The sequence below is a fragment of the Nycticebus coucang genome, chromosome 23, assembly GCF_027406575.1.
Source record: "Nycticebus coucang isolate mNycCou1 chromosome 23, mNycCou1.pri, whole genome shotgun sequence".
Lineage (NCBI taxonomy): Eukaryota > Metazoa > Chordata > Mammalia > Primates > Lorisidae > Nycticebus > Nycticebus coucang.
The window spans coordinates 37,278,858-37,292,442 of record NC_069802.1 but is presented as its reverse complement, the minus strand read 5'-3'; the positions used below and the strand labels follow the sequence as shown (position 1 = coordinate 37,292,442).

The window sequence follows — 13,585 nt, the reverse complement described above, 5'->3', positions numbered from 1 at the left end:
GTCTTTTTCTGTTTAGTTGGGGGTTTTTTTGTTTGTTTTGAGATAAAGGCTCATTTCGTCACCCTGGGTAGAGTGCTGTGGCATCATAGCTCACAGCAAATTCAAACTCTTGGGCTCAAGCAATCCTTTTGCCTCAGCCCCCCAAGTAGTTATGACTACAGGCTCCTGGCTATTTTTCAAAATGAGGTCTCACTCTTGCTCAGGCTGGTCTCAAACACTTGAGCTCAGGCAATCCATCCACCTTAGCCTCCTAGAGTGCTGAGATTATAGACATGAGTCACTATACCTGGCTAAGTTCTATTTTTAATAGTAAGAAATTCGGCAGGATGAAAGGCAACATTTTCTCATTTTGGGCACTAAAACAAAATCTACAAATGGATGGAAAGATGCTACAGGTACATTTATTGACATGAAAAGAGGTTCACGCTGTACTAAATTACAAGGAGGTTCATCAGTATGTGTAATTGGTTCAGCTTTACAAAAGCGTTTATGTCCATAGTTGTACATCACCAAATTTTTGTGAATGTATAAAACTTGAGGGGCAGTGGGGTGGCGCCTGTGGCTCAAGGAGTAGGGCACCGGTCCCATATGCCGGAGGTGGCGGGTTCAAACCCAGCCCCAGCCAAAAACCACAAAAAAAAAAAAAAAAAAAAACTTGAGGGGTAGGTGCCAGAATGCAACTTCTACGATAACTTGGTGGTAGGTTTTTTTCTTTTTACTGCCAGCTTACCTCATTTCATTATTTTTCACAATGAACATGTACTACTTGAATAATAAAGTAGTTTATTTTTAGAGGTGTTCTCTGAAATTTGTTCCATTCAATCAAAACTTGAGGTTTGATTTAATTATATTATTTGTCTCAGCCTCCAGCTGCACCAACAAGTAGAAATTATGCAGAAATGAGAGAGAAGCTTCGTTTACGGCTGACCAAGAGGAAAGAAGAGCAGCCTAAAAAAATGGATCAGATCTCGGAAAGGGAGAGTGTTGTCGACCATCGAAGGGTGGAGGATTTGTTACAGTTTATAAACAGCTCAGAGACCAAACCAGTCAGCAGCACTCGAGCAGCCAAGCGAGCAAGGCACAAGCAGAGAAAGGCAGGTGGCGGGCGTGGGTCTGGGGGTGCCGCTCTCCAGCCCCAGGTGGAGCTGCATGGTCAGGGCTAGAGCAGGTGGACTTGTTCCCATCTGTCTCTGGTGGCCTAAAATGGAAGCCAGTTATGTTATAAGCCTTACTTTACACTTTCAAGAAACCATGGCCCCTGTGTATTGGCTTTGTCAGAGGATCTCACACATGAGCTTTCAGGTTCTTGGGCTGCATCTCAGGGGCAGTAGCTGACCCACCTTTGTGAGAACCTTCCTGCCCAGAGAGGTGGGGAGGGAGTGAAAGTGGGGCCCCTGGAGGCTTTTGGAGCCTGTGGGTGAAGAAGGGACTTGGATGTGGGACTTGGGAAGGGCACTTGGCACAGCAAAGTCTTTTGGACACAGGTCCATGTTCCTCCTGTCCCTCTGGCCATTCCAGATGAGGGTCAGTACATGGCAGTGATGTGGAAGAATAAGGTGACCAGCCTTTGTGGGAAGACTTGGGCAGTCCCTACCTCACCAGAGGGCGTGCTGTGTCACAGAAAGCAAACATCTACTTGGCCCAGTCAGGGGTTTTGAGCAGACTTGAGACTGTCTGCTAATAGGCAGGAAATTGTGTTTTAACTCGGCATTCATTGATGCTGGTGCTACTGGGAATAGTTTAACTCCATGACTTGTGTGGGGCTCCTCCACCCCTGGCAGAACTTTCTCCTGAAGGATTTTCTATAGCACCTCCATACTAGAGCAGCACAAAGACCCTCCTGGTGTCCACTTGAGATCTCTGTTACACCTCTCAGTCCTAATGTAGGTTTGGACTGGCCATTGGATCTAAGAGGCTTTAGGGGAGAAGCTTGTTCTGTGCCCCAGAAAATCTGGTTTTGCTGAGTCCCCTAGAATGGGGAGTACATGGTATGCTCTGGCATCAGGGGGCCCCATGGTGGTCTGAGGCTGAAGACCTCCCATTGGGACTCACTGGAGACCTCTGGGGCCTCTCCACTCCACTCGTCTGCCCTCTGACCTTGCAGGCCGTGCCGTCCAGATGGCAAGTCAGCGCCTCTCGCGCCTCATGGACTCTCCCACTCCTGGTGCTCTCTCTCAGACCCCATGTCCTGGGGCCTCCCTCTGGTGCGCAGTGAGGCCTGTCGGCCAAGGCTGGTTGTAGATGTGAAGTAGCCCCCCGGGGACTCTGTCCTGTAGCAAATTCCCCCTCCCCCAGATGCCTCTCTGCAGGAAGCCAAGGCACCTGAGCACAGTAGGTGTCCTCACCAGTCCCTGGTGTGACAGGCTCATACCAGATTGTAGTCATCTCCGAGAGGACACCAGCTGGCCTGAGCTGTTGAGTATAGTAACAAAGTCGGTTTTCCCTCTGGCACAGCCCTGTAGCCACCATGGATACTGGCCCACCTGAGGGCCCTGTAAGAGTTGCCTGTTGGGGGCTACCCTCAGAAAAGTTTTCCCTTTTTACATATGGAGAAGGAAAGGCCAGGCCGGATAGCTCACGCCTATAATCCTAGCACTCTCGGAGGCCTCGGTGGGTGGATTGCCTGAGCTCACATGTTTGAGACCAGCCTGAGCAAGAGCAACCTTGTCTCTAAAAATAGCTAGGCATTGTGGCAGGCGCCTGTATGTAGTCCCAGCTGCTTGGGAGGCCAAGGCAAGAGAATCACTTCAGCCTAAGAATTTGAGGTTGCTGTGAGCTATGATGCCATGGCATTCCACTAAGGGCGACAAAGTGAGACACTGTCTCAAAAAAAAAAAAAAGTATATGGACAAGGATTTTAAATAATTTTTACTTGAATTACCAAATTTTATTTATGTATGTATTTATTTATTTTGAGACAGAGTCTCACTCTGTTACCCTAGGGTAGAATGCCCATGGCATCATTGTAGCTCACAGCAACCTTTAATTTCTGGGCTTGAGCAATCCTCTTGCCTCAGCCTTCTGAGTAGCTGGGACTACCAGTGCCTGCCATGATGCCCAGCTAGTTTTTTTCTGTTTTTAGTAGAGACAGAGTCTCACTTTTGCTGAGACTGATCTTGTACTCCTGAGCTCAAGCCATCCACCCACCTCCTGGCCTCCCAGAGTGCTGGGATTACAGGTGTGAGCTACCACACCCAGCTTCAAATTTTTTTTAAAAAAGTCATTGTTAAATTTTTACTATAATTTTTAAGTTTTTCAAAAGACAAGTAAATTTGTCTTTTTAAAATGTCATGAAAAATAAACAAGGGCAGGATGTTACATTTTCCAGGCAAAATGCTTTTGCCAAAGTTTCTGAAAAGCAGTAGCTTTTTTTGAATCCAAGGATATAACTAGCCACAATTCTAACTGATGACTTACATTTGTTTCCTAAACAGAAGGAGTAGTTTCCATTTTCGCTCCTAGAACATGTATCTTTGTGAAAATGCAATCTTTACTTGAGATGAAAATTAATTTTTAGTCAAGTTGGGCAGCAAGCCATTTGCTCTGTCACACTAGTGAAATATATTGGGGCTTATATTTATCTGCCAGGGTGAGGAGTCCCCAGTTTTTTTACTGCATGTTTCTTGCATGCCCTATTGATGCAGATGAACGCATCCCCGTCAGCTTCACCTGGAAAGGTGTGTGCAGAGCTCTGACCCTGAATGTGCAGCCTGCCCTGCTGCAGGCCCTCTGTCATCAGTTGCACTGTCCACCAGGCCTGTCCATGGGGCTCCTTGCTGCGTGTACTGGCGAGTAGCCAGTTCCCTGGACATGAGCATACTGCTGTGACCACCTCTGGTTGTGTGCCTGGCACCGGGTCAAAAACTATAAGGGATTTTTTTGTTAACTAGCTCCCACCCCAAAATAAAGTCAGCATATGCCTTGGTAGATGGATGAAATCTAATAGTTCTGTAGAATAAAACGATTGAAGGCAGGTGTATTTCAAATTTTTAGTTATTTAGCCCCTTTCACAGTTTATATTCCATATGTGTTTCATTGAGATTATCTTAGTTTTCTGTGGGTCTCAATTTTTAACATACTCACCACTGTTTTAAGTTGCCTTCTCCTTTTACAATGGCAGCTGGAGGAGAAAGCTCGCCTGGAAGCTAAGGCCAGGGCCCGGGAGCACCTGCACCTCCAGGAGGAGCAGAGGCGTCAGGAAGAAGAGGAGGAAGAGGAGGAGGAGGAGGAGGAGGACCAGCGTTTTAAGGAGGAATTTCAGCGGCTTCAGGAGCTTCAGAAGCTAAGAGCTGTAAAAAAGAAGAAGAAGGAGAGACCCAGTAAAGACTGCCCCAAGTTGGACATGCTTTCTGGGAGTCTCCATGTAGCAACAGAGTCTCCTCCTAGCTCTGAAAAGACCCACAATGGCTCCCTGGAGCAAACTGAAGGACCAGAAACCACCTCTCACTCCCCTTCCAGACACATGAACCACACAGAGCCCGGGCCAGGAGCCGACAGGGTCGCTGCAAACCCTGTTGACGCCAGAGACTCCAAACCTCTCCTCCCCAAAGAGATCACTGGGAAGCAGCATGAGCCACTGTCTTTTTTCTTGGACATAATGCATCATCATAAAGAGGGGAATGGCAAACAGAAGCTGAAGCAGACGAGTAAGGCCAGCAGCGAGCCAGCGCGGAAACCCACAGAGCCCCCCAGAGCCACAGAGGGGCAGCCCAAACTCCGGGCCCAGACTGAGGCAAAGGCTAAAATGGTTGATCTAACTTCCCTCACAGAGCAGAAAAGAGAGGAGAGAAAAGTCAACAGTAATAACAACAACAAAAAGCAGCTGAACCATGTCAAGGAGGAAAAGTCAAATGCAGCCCCTGCTGAGCCTGTCTCTCCGAGCGAGCTGCCACAGAGCAACAAGCTGCTGGCAGACTCCCCTCAGCCCAAAAGCAAGAACAAGAAAAATAAGAAGAAGAAAGGAGACAGAGTCAGCAATTCGATTGGTAAATACAGAGCAGAGGGAAAAGTGTTTGTAACCTGTGACTTTTAATTTCCCGTGTGCGCTGTGTAGTGTGAGGAGGGCACTGCACTCCGTCCCCTCCTGTGGACTGGATGCTGCCTTATCTATTCGTGGCTTTGTGCTTTCTGTGGTTTTTTTTCCACCACCAATGAGGGACAAATATCCATTGTAATAGCTTATTATTTTGAAATAATTTTAGACTTACCAAAAAGCTACAAAAAGAATATTTCAGTTTCCCAACACAGTATCATGTTTCCTTCGTCATTCTCTAGCCCCCGCCAGCCCTCATTGTTTTTCTGAACCAAATTCAAGTAGTTTGAGACATGCTTTCCCTTTCCCTTTAAACACTTCAGTGTATATTTCATCAAAACAAGGACACTGTCTTCTAAAAGTGGTCAAAATCATAGTACATAGTACACATAGACCATAGTACAGTGGTCAAAATCAAGACGTTTGCACACTCCATCTAGTTGGGAACCTTCCGTGTGCTCCTCCATTGCCCCTTTACATCCTTTGCAGCAGAGAAAGAGTTTCTTGTTGCTTCTGGCACAGGCTCTAAGCTAGGATCATGTCATAGCTCTCATTTCCTTTAATTTGGACCACTTCCTCAATTTTTCTTTGTTTTTCATGACCTTGAAACATTTTTGCAGAGTTCAGCACGTTTATTTTTTAGTATTCTTCAATTACGTTGTTGGGTAGCAAGCCATTTGCTCCGTCACACTAGTAAAATATATTGGGACTTGTATTTACCTGCCAGGGTGAGGAGTGCCATTTCTTCACAGTCACGTTCAGATGGCGCGCCTTTGGTAGCAATCCGAACAAGCAGGTCCCCAGGCATGGGGTGGTCACTGTCAAGTTAACACCTCTCACTTGCTGACTACTAAAGGAGATGCATGTCAAACATTCACCCTCTGGTTGTAGCATCCGTTAATGATTCTTGCCCAAATGGTTGTTGCTGTGTAGATTGCCTAGTGGTGACTCCTCCTCCAGCTTTGCCAGCAGGCAGCCTGTGGGAGGAGCAGCTTTCCTTCTCCCTCATGTATCTTTTTCATTCAGTTAATTGTTTATATCGAGGTAAATTTATGAATTTTTATTTGATGCTGTAGACTATTAATGTCATTTATAAAAAAAACTACTAAAGAGAAAGAACTACATAGATGGTCTAAATCCTCTTCTTCACCGAATTTCAGCATCACAGGCCATGAGTTCAGTTCTTCCCGTCCCCTTCACACTCACTCCTGCCCTGACACTGAGTGCCTGGACCTGGCCACAGCGCATCTCCTGACCTGGTCACAGGTCTCCTAGAACACAGGGAAAGTAGTTCCCAAGCCACCCTCCCTGACCACGGGAAAGCTTGGAACACGATTTCAGTTATTTTGTCTTTAGTCTGAGGGTATGTGACAGTAACCGTGTTTAAAAACATCTTGAATTGTGTGGTGTCTATGGCCCAAGGAGTAGGGCGCCGGCCTCACATACCGAGGGTGGTGATTTCAAACCCGGCCCCAGCCAAAAACTGCAAAAAAAAAAAATCTTGAATTAGTTTTTTTTCCCCTATAGTATAGTCATTTTGTTCATTTCAGACACATATGATTGGTTTTCGTCTGTGTTACATTTTGTTGTCTTTCTCACCACCCCCATTATTTTCAAGCTGGTTCCCTGGTAACTGACCAGCCTCTGATTTGTTTTTCTCCTTTACATAGACATCTCCTTTACCGTAGACATCTTGACTTTTGCTCTTTTCTTCCACTGAGTATGTGTGGGAATCATTCTGTGTCAAGTCCTCACTAGTCCTCTTACAACCGGTTCTTTTATTCCCTCTGAAGTGTGCATGGTTTTTCCAGCTGTTGTCCTCACACATGCATTCAGGCTGTCCCGTATTTTTCTGGTTACACACGGTGCTGCCATGCACACTGTTGTGCATTATGTGTTTTCACGTTGCTGGGAGGTTTGTCTTCAGAGCAGATTCCAGGAGAGAGAATGCCGTGTCAGAAGGTAAGCATGTCTGCAGTTGGTGCCTGCATCCAGATGCTGCCCGGACCTTCTACTCTTGAGTGCTGCTTTGTGCACAGCCTTGCTGGCAGGATATGTTGTCAGGCTTTTTTGTCTTTTGCCCCATCCATTAGCCGAGATAATTCCTCAGTATAGCTTTCATTTGCATTTTTCTGTAAGTACATTTATTTTTTTTTCTTTCTTTCTTTCTTTTTTTTTTTTTTTTAAAGAGAATCTATTTGAGTACAGGGCATCATCATAGTTCACAGCAGCCTCTAATCCCTCAAGCTCAAGCAATCCCCCTTCCTCAGTCTCCTGAGCAGCTGGGTCTGCAGGTACCCACCACCACACTAGCTAACTTTTATTTTTTTTTGTTTGTTTGGGGTTTTTTTGCAGTTTTTGGCTGGGGCTGGGTTTGAACCCGCCACCTCCAGCATATGGGGCCAGTGCCCTACCCCTTTGAGCCACAGGCGCTGTCCCAACTTTTAGTTTTTTTTAATAGAGATGGGTCATACTATGTTGTTCAGGCTGGTCTCAAAGTCTTGGCCTCATGAGATCTTCCTGTCCCCCCAAGTGCTAGGATTACAGGTGTGATCCACCATCCCCAGCCAAGATCAATATAATTGTGAGGGCTGTTTCTGTATCATTTTTGTGAACTTTCTATTCATACCTTTTTCTCATTTTTGTTAGGTTTTTTTTGCCTTTTCTTAGTTTTTTTGTTCGTTTGTTTGTTTGAGACAGAGTCTCACTTTCTTGCCCCTAGTAGACTGCTGTGGCGTCATAGCTCACAGCAACCTCAAACTCTTGGGCTCAAGCGATCCTCTTGCCTCCGCCTCCCAAGTAACTGGGACTACAGGCGCCCACCACAATTCCTGGCTATTTTCTAGAGATGGGGTCTCACTCTTGCTCAGGCTGGTCTGAACTCTTGAGTTTAAGCAATCTATCTGCCTTGGCCTCTCAGAGGGCTAGGATTTTTTTTCTTGTATTTTTAAGAATTTTTTTATACATTAGGGATATCCTTTGCTGCAAAGATTTTCTCCTGGTTTATAAGTTGTCTTTGACTTTATGATGCTAGTTAGCCATGTGGGAATTTTCTTTTCATGGTTCTATGTGGTCAGTTTATTGACTATTGCCTCTAGTGTTTTGCTTTTTGTTTTTTAATTTTAAGGAGACGGAATCTTGCTCTTTTGCCCAGGCTAGAGTGTAGTGACTTAGTCATGGCTAACTGTAACCTCGTACTCCTGCACTCAAGCATTCCTCTCACCTTACCCACACGAGTGAGTAACTTGGACTATAGGCACATGCCACTATGCCTAGCATATTTTATTTATTTTTTTGTAGAGATAGGGTTTCACTATGTTGCCCTGGGTAGTCTTGAACTCCTGAACTTAAGCAGTCCTCCCTCCTTTGCCTCCCAAAATGCTGGGATTATAGGCATGAGCCACTATGCCCAGCCTTCTCAGATTTTGAATAACTTGTTAGAAAGCTTTACCCTAATACTAAAGTTAAAGTGGAATGTACCCATGTTTCTTTCTAGTATTTGTGTGATTTCTTTTCTTCATTATTTTTAAATTCTTGATACATTTGGAACTTATTCCTGTGTATGGTATGAGGTATGGAGCCAAGTTTATCTTCTTTCAAGCTATTTGTCCCAATACCCATTATTAAAAAGTTCATCCTGTCCCACTGATAAAAAATGCCACCCTTGTCCTACAGTAAATTTCCATATAGACTTGGGTCTGTTTTTGGAATTTCTGTTCTATTCCTCCCTGTTTACTCATGTTACATTACTGTATTGAGTTAATTATTTTTAGAGGCTCTACATAGTTTTAGTATCAAAGGGTTAATCTCCTCATAGCTTTTCTGGTTGGGTGTTTTCCTGGCTATTTATGTTTGTATTTCCATATAAACTTTATTATCTGTGTGCCTAGTTTCATTTAAAAAAAAAAAAACTTGTACCTTTATTGGGATTACATTAAATTTATAAATTAATTTAGGAAGAATTAATATCTTTATGATGTTGGTCATCCTTTCCAAGAATAAGGGGTATTGTGGTTTTTCCCTTTGTTCATGTCTACTTTTGAGTCTTTCAGGAATGTTTTAAATTTTGTCTCAGGTTTTTCAAATTTACTAAGTTTATTACTAAGTATTTAATCATCTCTGCTTTTCATTTAAGTGAGATATCCTCTACCATTATCTGAGCTGTCCTGTACAATAGCCTCTAGTCACATGTCAGTAGTGAGCCCTTGAAATGTGACCAGCCCAAATTGAGAGGTGGCACAGTGGCTCAGGCCTATAATCCCAGCACTGTGGGAGGCTGAGGCTAGTGGATTGCCTAAACTCAGGAGTGCGAGACCTGGTCTCTAAAAATAGCCAGGTATTGTGGCAGGCACCTGTAGTCCCAGCTACTAGGGAGGGAGGCTGGGGCAAGAGAATCACTTGAACCCAGGATTTTGAGGTTGCTGTGAGCCATGACACCACAGCCGCTCTACCAAGAGTAACAAAGTGAGCCTCTGTTTCAAAAAAGGAAGAAAGAAAACCTAGCATGAAAAAAGAATGTGAACTCTCTTTCATATTAATTATAGGTTGAAATGATATATTTACTTCAATAAATATATTACTAAAATTAATTTCACATATTCTAAATGTTTTTAAAAGAATCTAAAATTACGCTTGTGGCTCAGATTATATTTTTATTGGCTAGTGTTGCTTTGACTGGTTATGTGTATAAAAGCTGTTGGTTTCTGTATGTTAACCTTTATATCACCTACTCTATTGAATTATTTTATTGTTTGGTCTTACTAATAATGTCCTGGAGTTTTACAGGTGTTCTATCATATATTTACAAATAGAAAAAGTTTTAATTCTATTTTTCCAGTTCTTAAGCTTCTAGCTTTTGCCTCTTATTTAACTGACTTCTTGCTTGATTCTAATAGAAATGCCTCTGGTATCTTCACATTAAGTAAGATGCTGCCTTTAGGACAAAGTTTATACAGTTTATCATGTTCAGAAAGTATCTAGTGTTTCTTAAATTTCTTGAGTGTTTTTATCAGGCACAGGTACTGAAATTTTATCAGAGGTTTTCTGGCATCTGTGAAGAAAATCATGACATTTCTTCTTAGACATTTTAATTACAGTATATTTCTTGATTTTTTACCTTTTTTTTTTTTGGTTGCAGTTTTTTGGCCAGGGCTGGGTTTGAACCCAGCACCTCCGGCATATGGGGCCGGGGCCCTACTCGTTGAGCCACAGGCACCGCTCTATTTCTTTATTTTTTAAAAAATATTGAACCAACCTTGAATTCCTAAAAGAAAGCCCACTGGGCTATATTAGTTCTTTGGTTTAGGGTTTTCTTTGCAGACATTTTCATATCTATGGTCGAGAGATGGATTTGTTACTGCTTCTTTTTTTTGTTCTGTATTAGCTTTGGGTATCAATATTGTACTTGCCTCATAAAAAGAATTAGGAAGTGTTTTTTGGTTTTTTCCATTTTCAATGTTATGAAATATTTCAAACTGTGCCAAGACTATCCTATCCTAGGATCTGACGATTTGATAGAAAGCCTGTGACGCCCGTTGTGCCTGGTGTTTGTTGCGAGGTAGGTTCATACTGGCGTTTTCTCATTCCTCTGTGGATGTTGATGCAATATTCCTATCTCGAATGAGGTTAATTTTGGTGAACTGTATTCCACAGTAAATTATCCTTTTCAACTAGATTTTCACACTTCAAGTAATCTCACAATTAAAAAAATTATCTTTTCGGTGATTATCTTCCCCATATCATTTCTTCTGTTTTCTTCTATTTTTTCTATTTTCTCCCTGTGTTTTATTTTGTTTTACTTTTTTTTCCCTAGTTTTTTGATTTAGAAGTTTAGTGATTTTTTTGGGCAGCCCCTGTGGCTCAAAGGGTTGGGTGCTGACCCCATATGCCGGAGGTAGTGGGTTCAAGCCCAGCCCCGGCCAAAAACTGGAAAAAAAAATAAGTTTAGTGATTTTCATTCTTTCCCTTTTATTGATAAAAGTGTGGCTAAAAGCTTTGCATTTTCTTATCATTTTTAAATTTATCTCATAGAGTCTGGTAGTTTTTACATTAGTTGGGTTTTTTTGTTTTTTTTGTGGGGTTTTTTGTTGTGTTTTTTAGAAATTCTATAATTTCCCCCATGTGGTTTTTCCTATTGCACCCAATAATATAATAGCAGCTTTTAAATTACCAGGTTGGAAAGCCTTTTTTTTATTAACAGTTTCTAGGTTTGTTACATTGTGATCACAGATACTATTTGTAATATTTTGAGATCAAGTATGTGAACTTCTGTGACTATTCCAGTTGCAGTGGAGACAGAAGTGTGTTTCCTCTCTCCTTGCTGTGGAGTTCAGTGTACGTCCATGGTACGCTGGTTGATTGTCCTGCTGAGGTCTTCGGTGTCCTCAGTGTCTCTGTTTTCTCGCATCTCCTGTGTTTTGCCTCTACTCAGGCGGTTCCTGTGTTAGTTGGTACACGCTCCTATTACACGTTCTTAGTGAAACATGGCTTCAGTCTTTTTTTGGGGGGGGGGGGAGGCAGGCCCGGGTTTGAACCTGCCACCGCCGACATATGGAGCAGGTGCCCTACTCCTTTGAGCCACAGGTGCCGCCCCGCCTTCAGTCTTTTTAAATGTCCTCCTTTTTGTTGTGTTTTGTGCTTTGGGCTTGAGTTCTGCTTTGTCTAGGATGGTGGTGCCTCTGAGCAACTTGTGTCCAGCTAACTGGTGAGGCAGCTTTGTCCTCACCCTATTTCTAGAGTGCCTGGGTTTGAGGCCATCTCTCATGCATAGTAGGCCTGAATCTTGCTTTCTGAGCCACATTCGGAATCTTATCTTTGGTGAGTTAAATTCACTCAACATTTATAGATACAACTGTACGGTTGGCCTCAACCCTGACATTACTTTATAAATTTTGTATCTTATATTTCTTGTTTCTTTTTCTGTATAATGTGTTTCTTGTTCTTTTATTTCTAAAAAAAATAATTTTGATTTACCTAGCCCTGAGTGCTCCTGGCCAGGGCCCCCCTCATGTTTGCTCCCAGCCCACCGTCAGCATCTCAGGGTCCTCCAGCCAGCCATTCTTGCCTCCCCAGCAAGAGCAGGGTAATTCCCATCTGTCTGCTGTGCTGCTCTGGTCTCCTCTTCTTCCAGTTTTCACTTGTGTCAGTTCTACTCTGTCAGAGCACATGGCTGTCAGAGATTCAGCCGTGCTCCTCTCCTGCTGAGTGTTCCCGGGGTCCCCGGGCGCTGCCTGGAGGAGGGCTGTGGACGCTCTGCCATCTGGCACCATAAGTTTCCTGTCCCGTCGACAGTAAACAAAGAGGTCAACAGCTTGGTTGGATATGAAATTCTTGGATTCTACCCTGATTAATACAGTGTGTAAAACATGTCTTTCTGATACTGAATGTAGTTAAAGTTGTGTTTGTTTGTTTTTTCCTTTGGAGACCTCAATCTATCTCCTGGGCTGGAGTGCAGAGCCGCAGTCAGAGCTCCTAAGAGCCTCCAACTCCTGGGCTCAAGGATCTTCCTGCCTTAGCCTCCCAAGTAGCTGGAGGGCCACCTTGCCTGGCCTCCATTTTATTCTTACACCAGGATTTTATAATGTGATTATTAGTTCTAATCAGGACAGAAGAATGTTAGAGATGTCATCATGATGGCAGTTCCAGCAGACGTGCCAGCTGTCTTTCCTTGTATGGTTAGAGCTTTCCCTTTTCTAGAACTGTATACAGAATGGCCATTGAGATTGTGCTTTCTTAGACTTTGCATCTGTAATGCCCTTGCCCCATCTCACCCTTGAGAATTTCCTTGATCAGTGGCCAGTGTTCTTTTGCATTTTTTTCCTTCTGCTTGAGTCTTAAGACTCAGGATGCCTGCCCAAGCCCTCAAGCACCTGTGTATGCAGGTTTGTGAAGCCTGCCATGATGGCCGGGCCTGTCCTCCTCCTCAGTCACATCTGTCCCTGTACACCGCTGTCCATTTGGCTGCATTTCCTTGAACCTTCCGGAGCTGAGACATCAGCTCTCGCAGGCCTTGTGCTACCCTCCCCTGGTGTGTTCCCAGAGCATGGGAACACACCCCGCCTGCCCAGTCTTTGATCCTAGCAAAGCTGTCACAGAGCGGGTCCTTAGAGGAAAACGCCTAAGCGACATTTCTGCGGCTGGTAGATGCAAAAGCCCTTCACCTGGTGAGTGTGTGAAAATGTTAACTGCTGTTATGCAGGTAAAATGCACCTTTTCCTGCTGCTATGGAAATGCCCCAGGTATAGGAAGAAATGGGGGTTTTCTTTTTTTTTTTTTTTGTAGAGACAAGAGTCTCACTTTATGCCCTTGGTAGAGTGCTGTGCCATCACAGCTCACAGCAACCTCCAGCTCCTGGGCTTAGGCGATTCTCTTGCCTCAGCCTCCCCAGTAACTAGGACCACAGGTGCCCGCCACAACACCTGGCTATTTTTTGTTGCAGTTTGGCTGGGGCTGGGTTTGAACCCACCACCCTCGGTATATGGGGTTGGCACCCTACTCACTGAGCCACAGGTGCCGCAGCGGGGGGCTTTCTTTATTGAGTATTCTGAAAGGTCA

General features: G+C 44.0%; 1 protein-coding gene across 11 annotated transcripts in view; it reads left to right on the top strand.

Moving 5' to 3' along the window:
- The window catches only part of FAM193A (family with sequence similarity 193 member A), a 123,766-nt gene that overhangs the window by 90,496 nt on the left and 19,685 nt on the right, over window positions 1-13,585 (top strand). For all 11 annotated transcript variants that reach the window (XR_008377226.1, XM_053577944.1, XM_053577937.1 and 8 more), the window contains 2 exons: window positions 864-1,094; window positions 4,121-4,985. Coding sequence is in view for 10 of the 11 variants with exons in the window: in XM_053577944.1 (XP_053433919.1) it covers window positions 864-1,094; window positions 4,121-4,985 (1,096 nt within the window). In the remaining variant the exon portion in view is untranslated. The remainder of the gene's footprint in view (window positions 1-863; window positions 1,095-4,120; window positions 4,986-13,585) is intronic.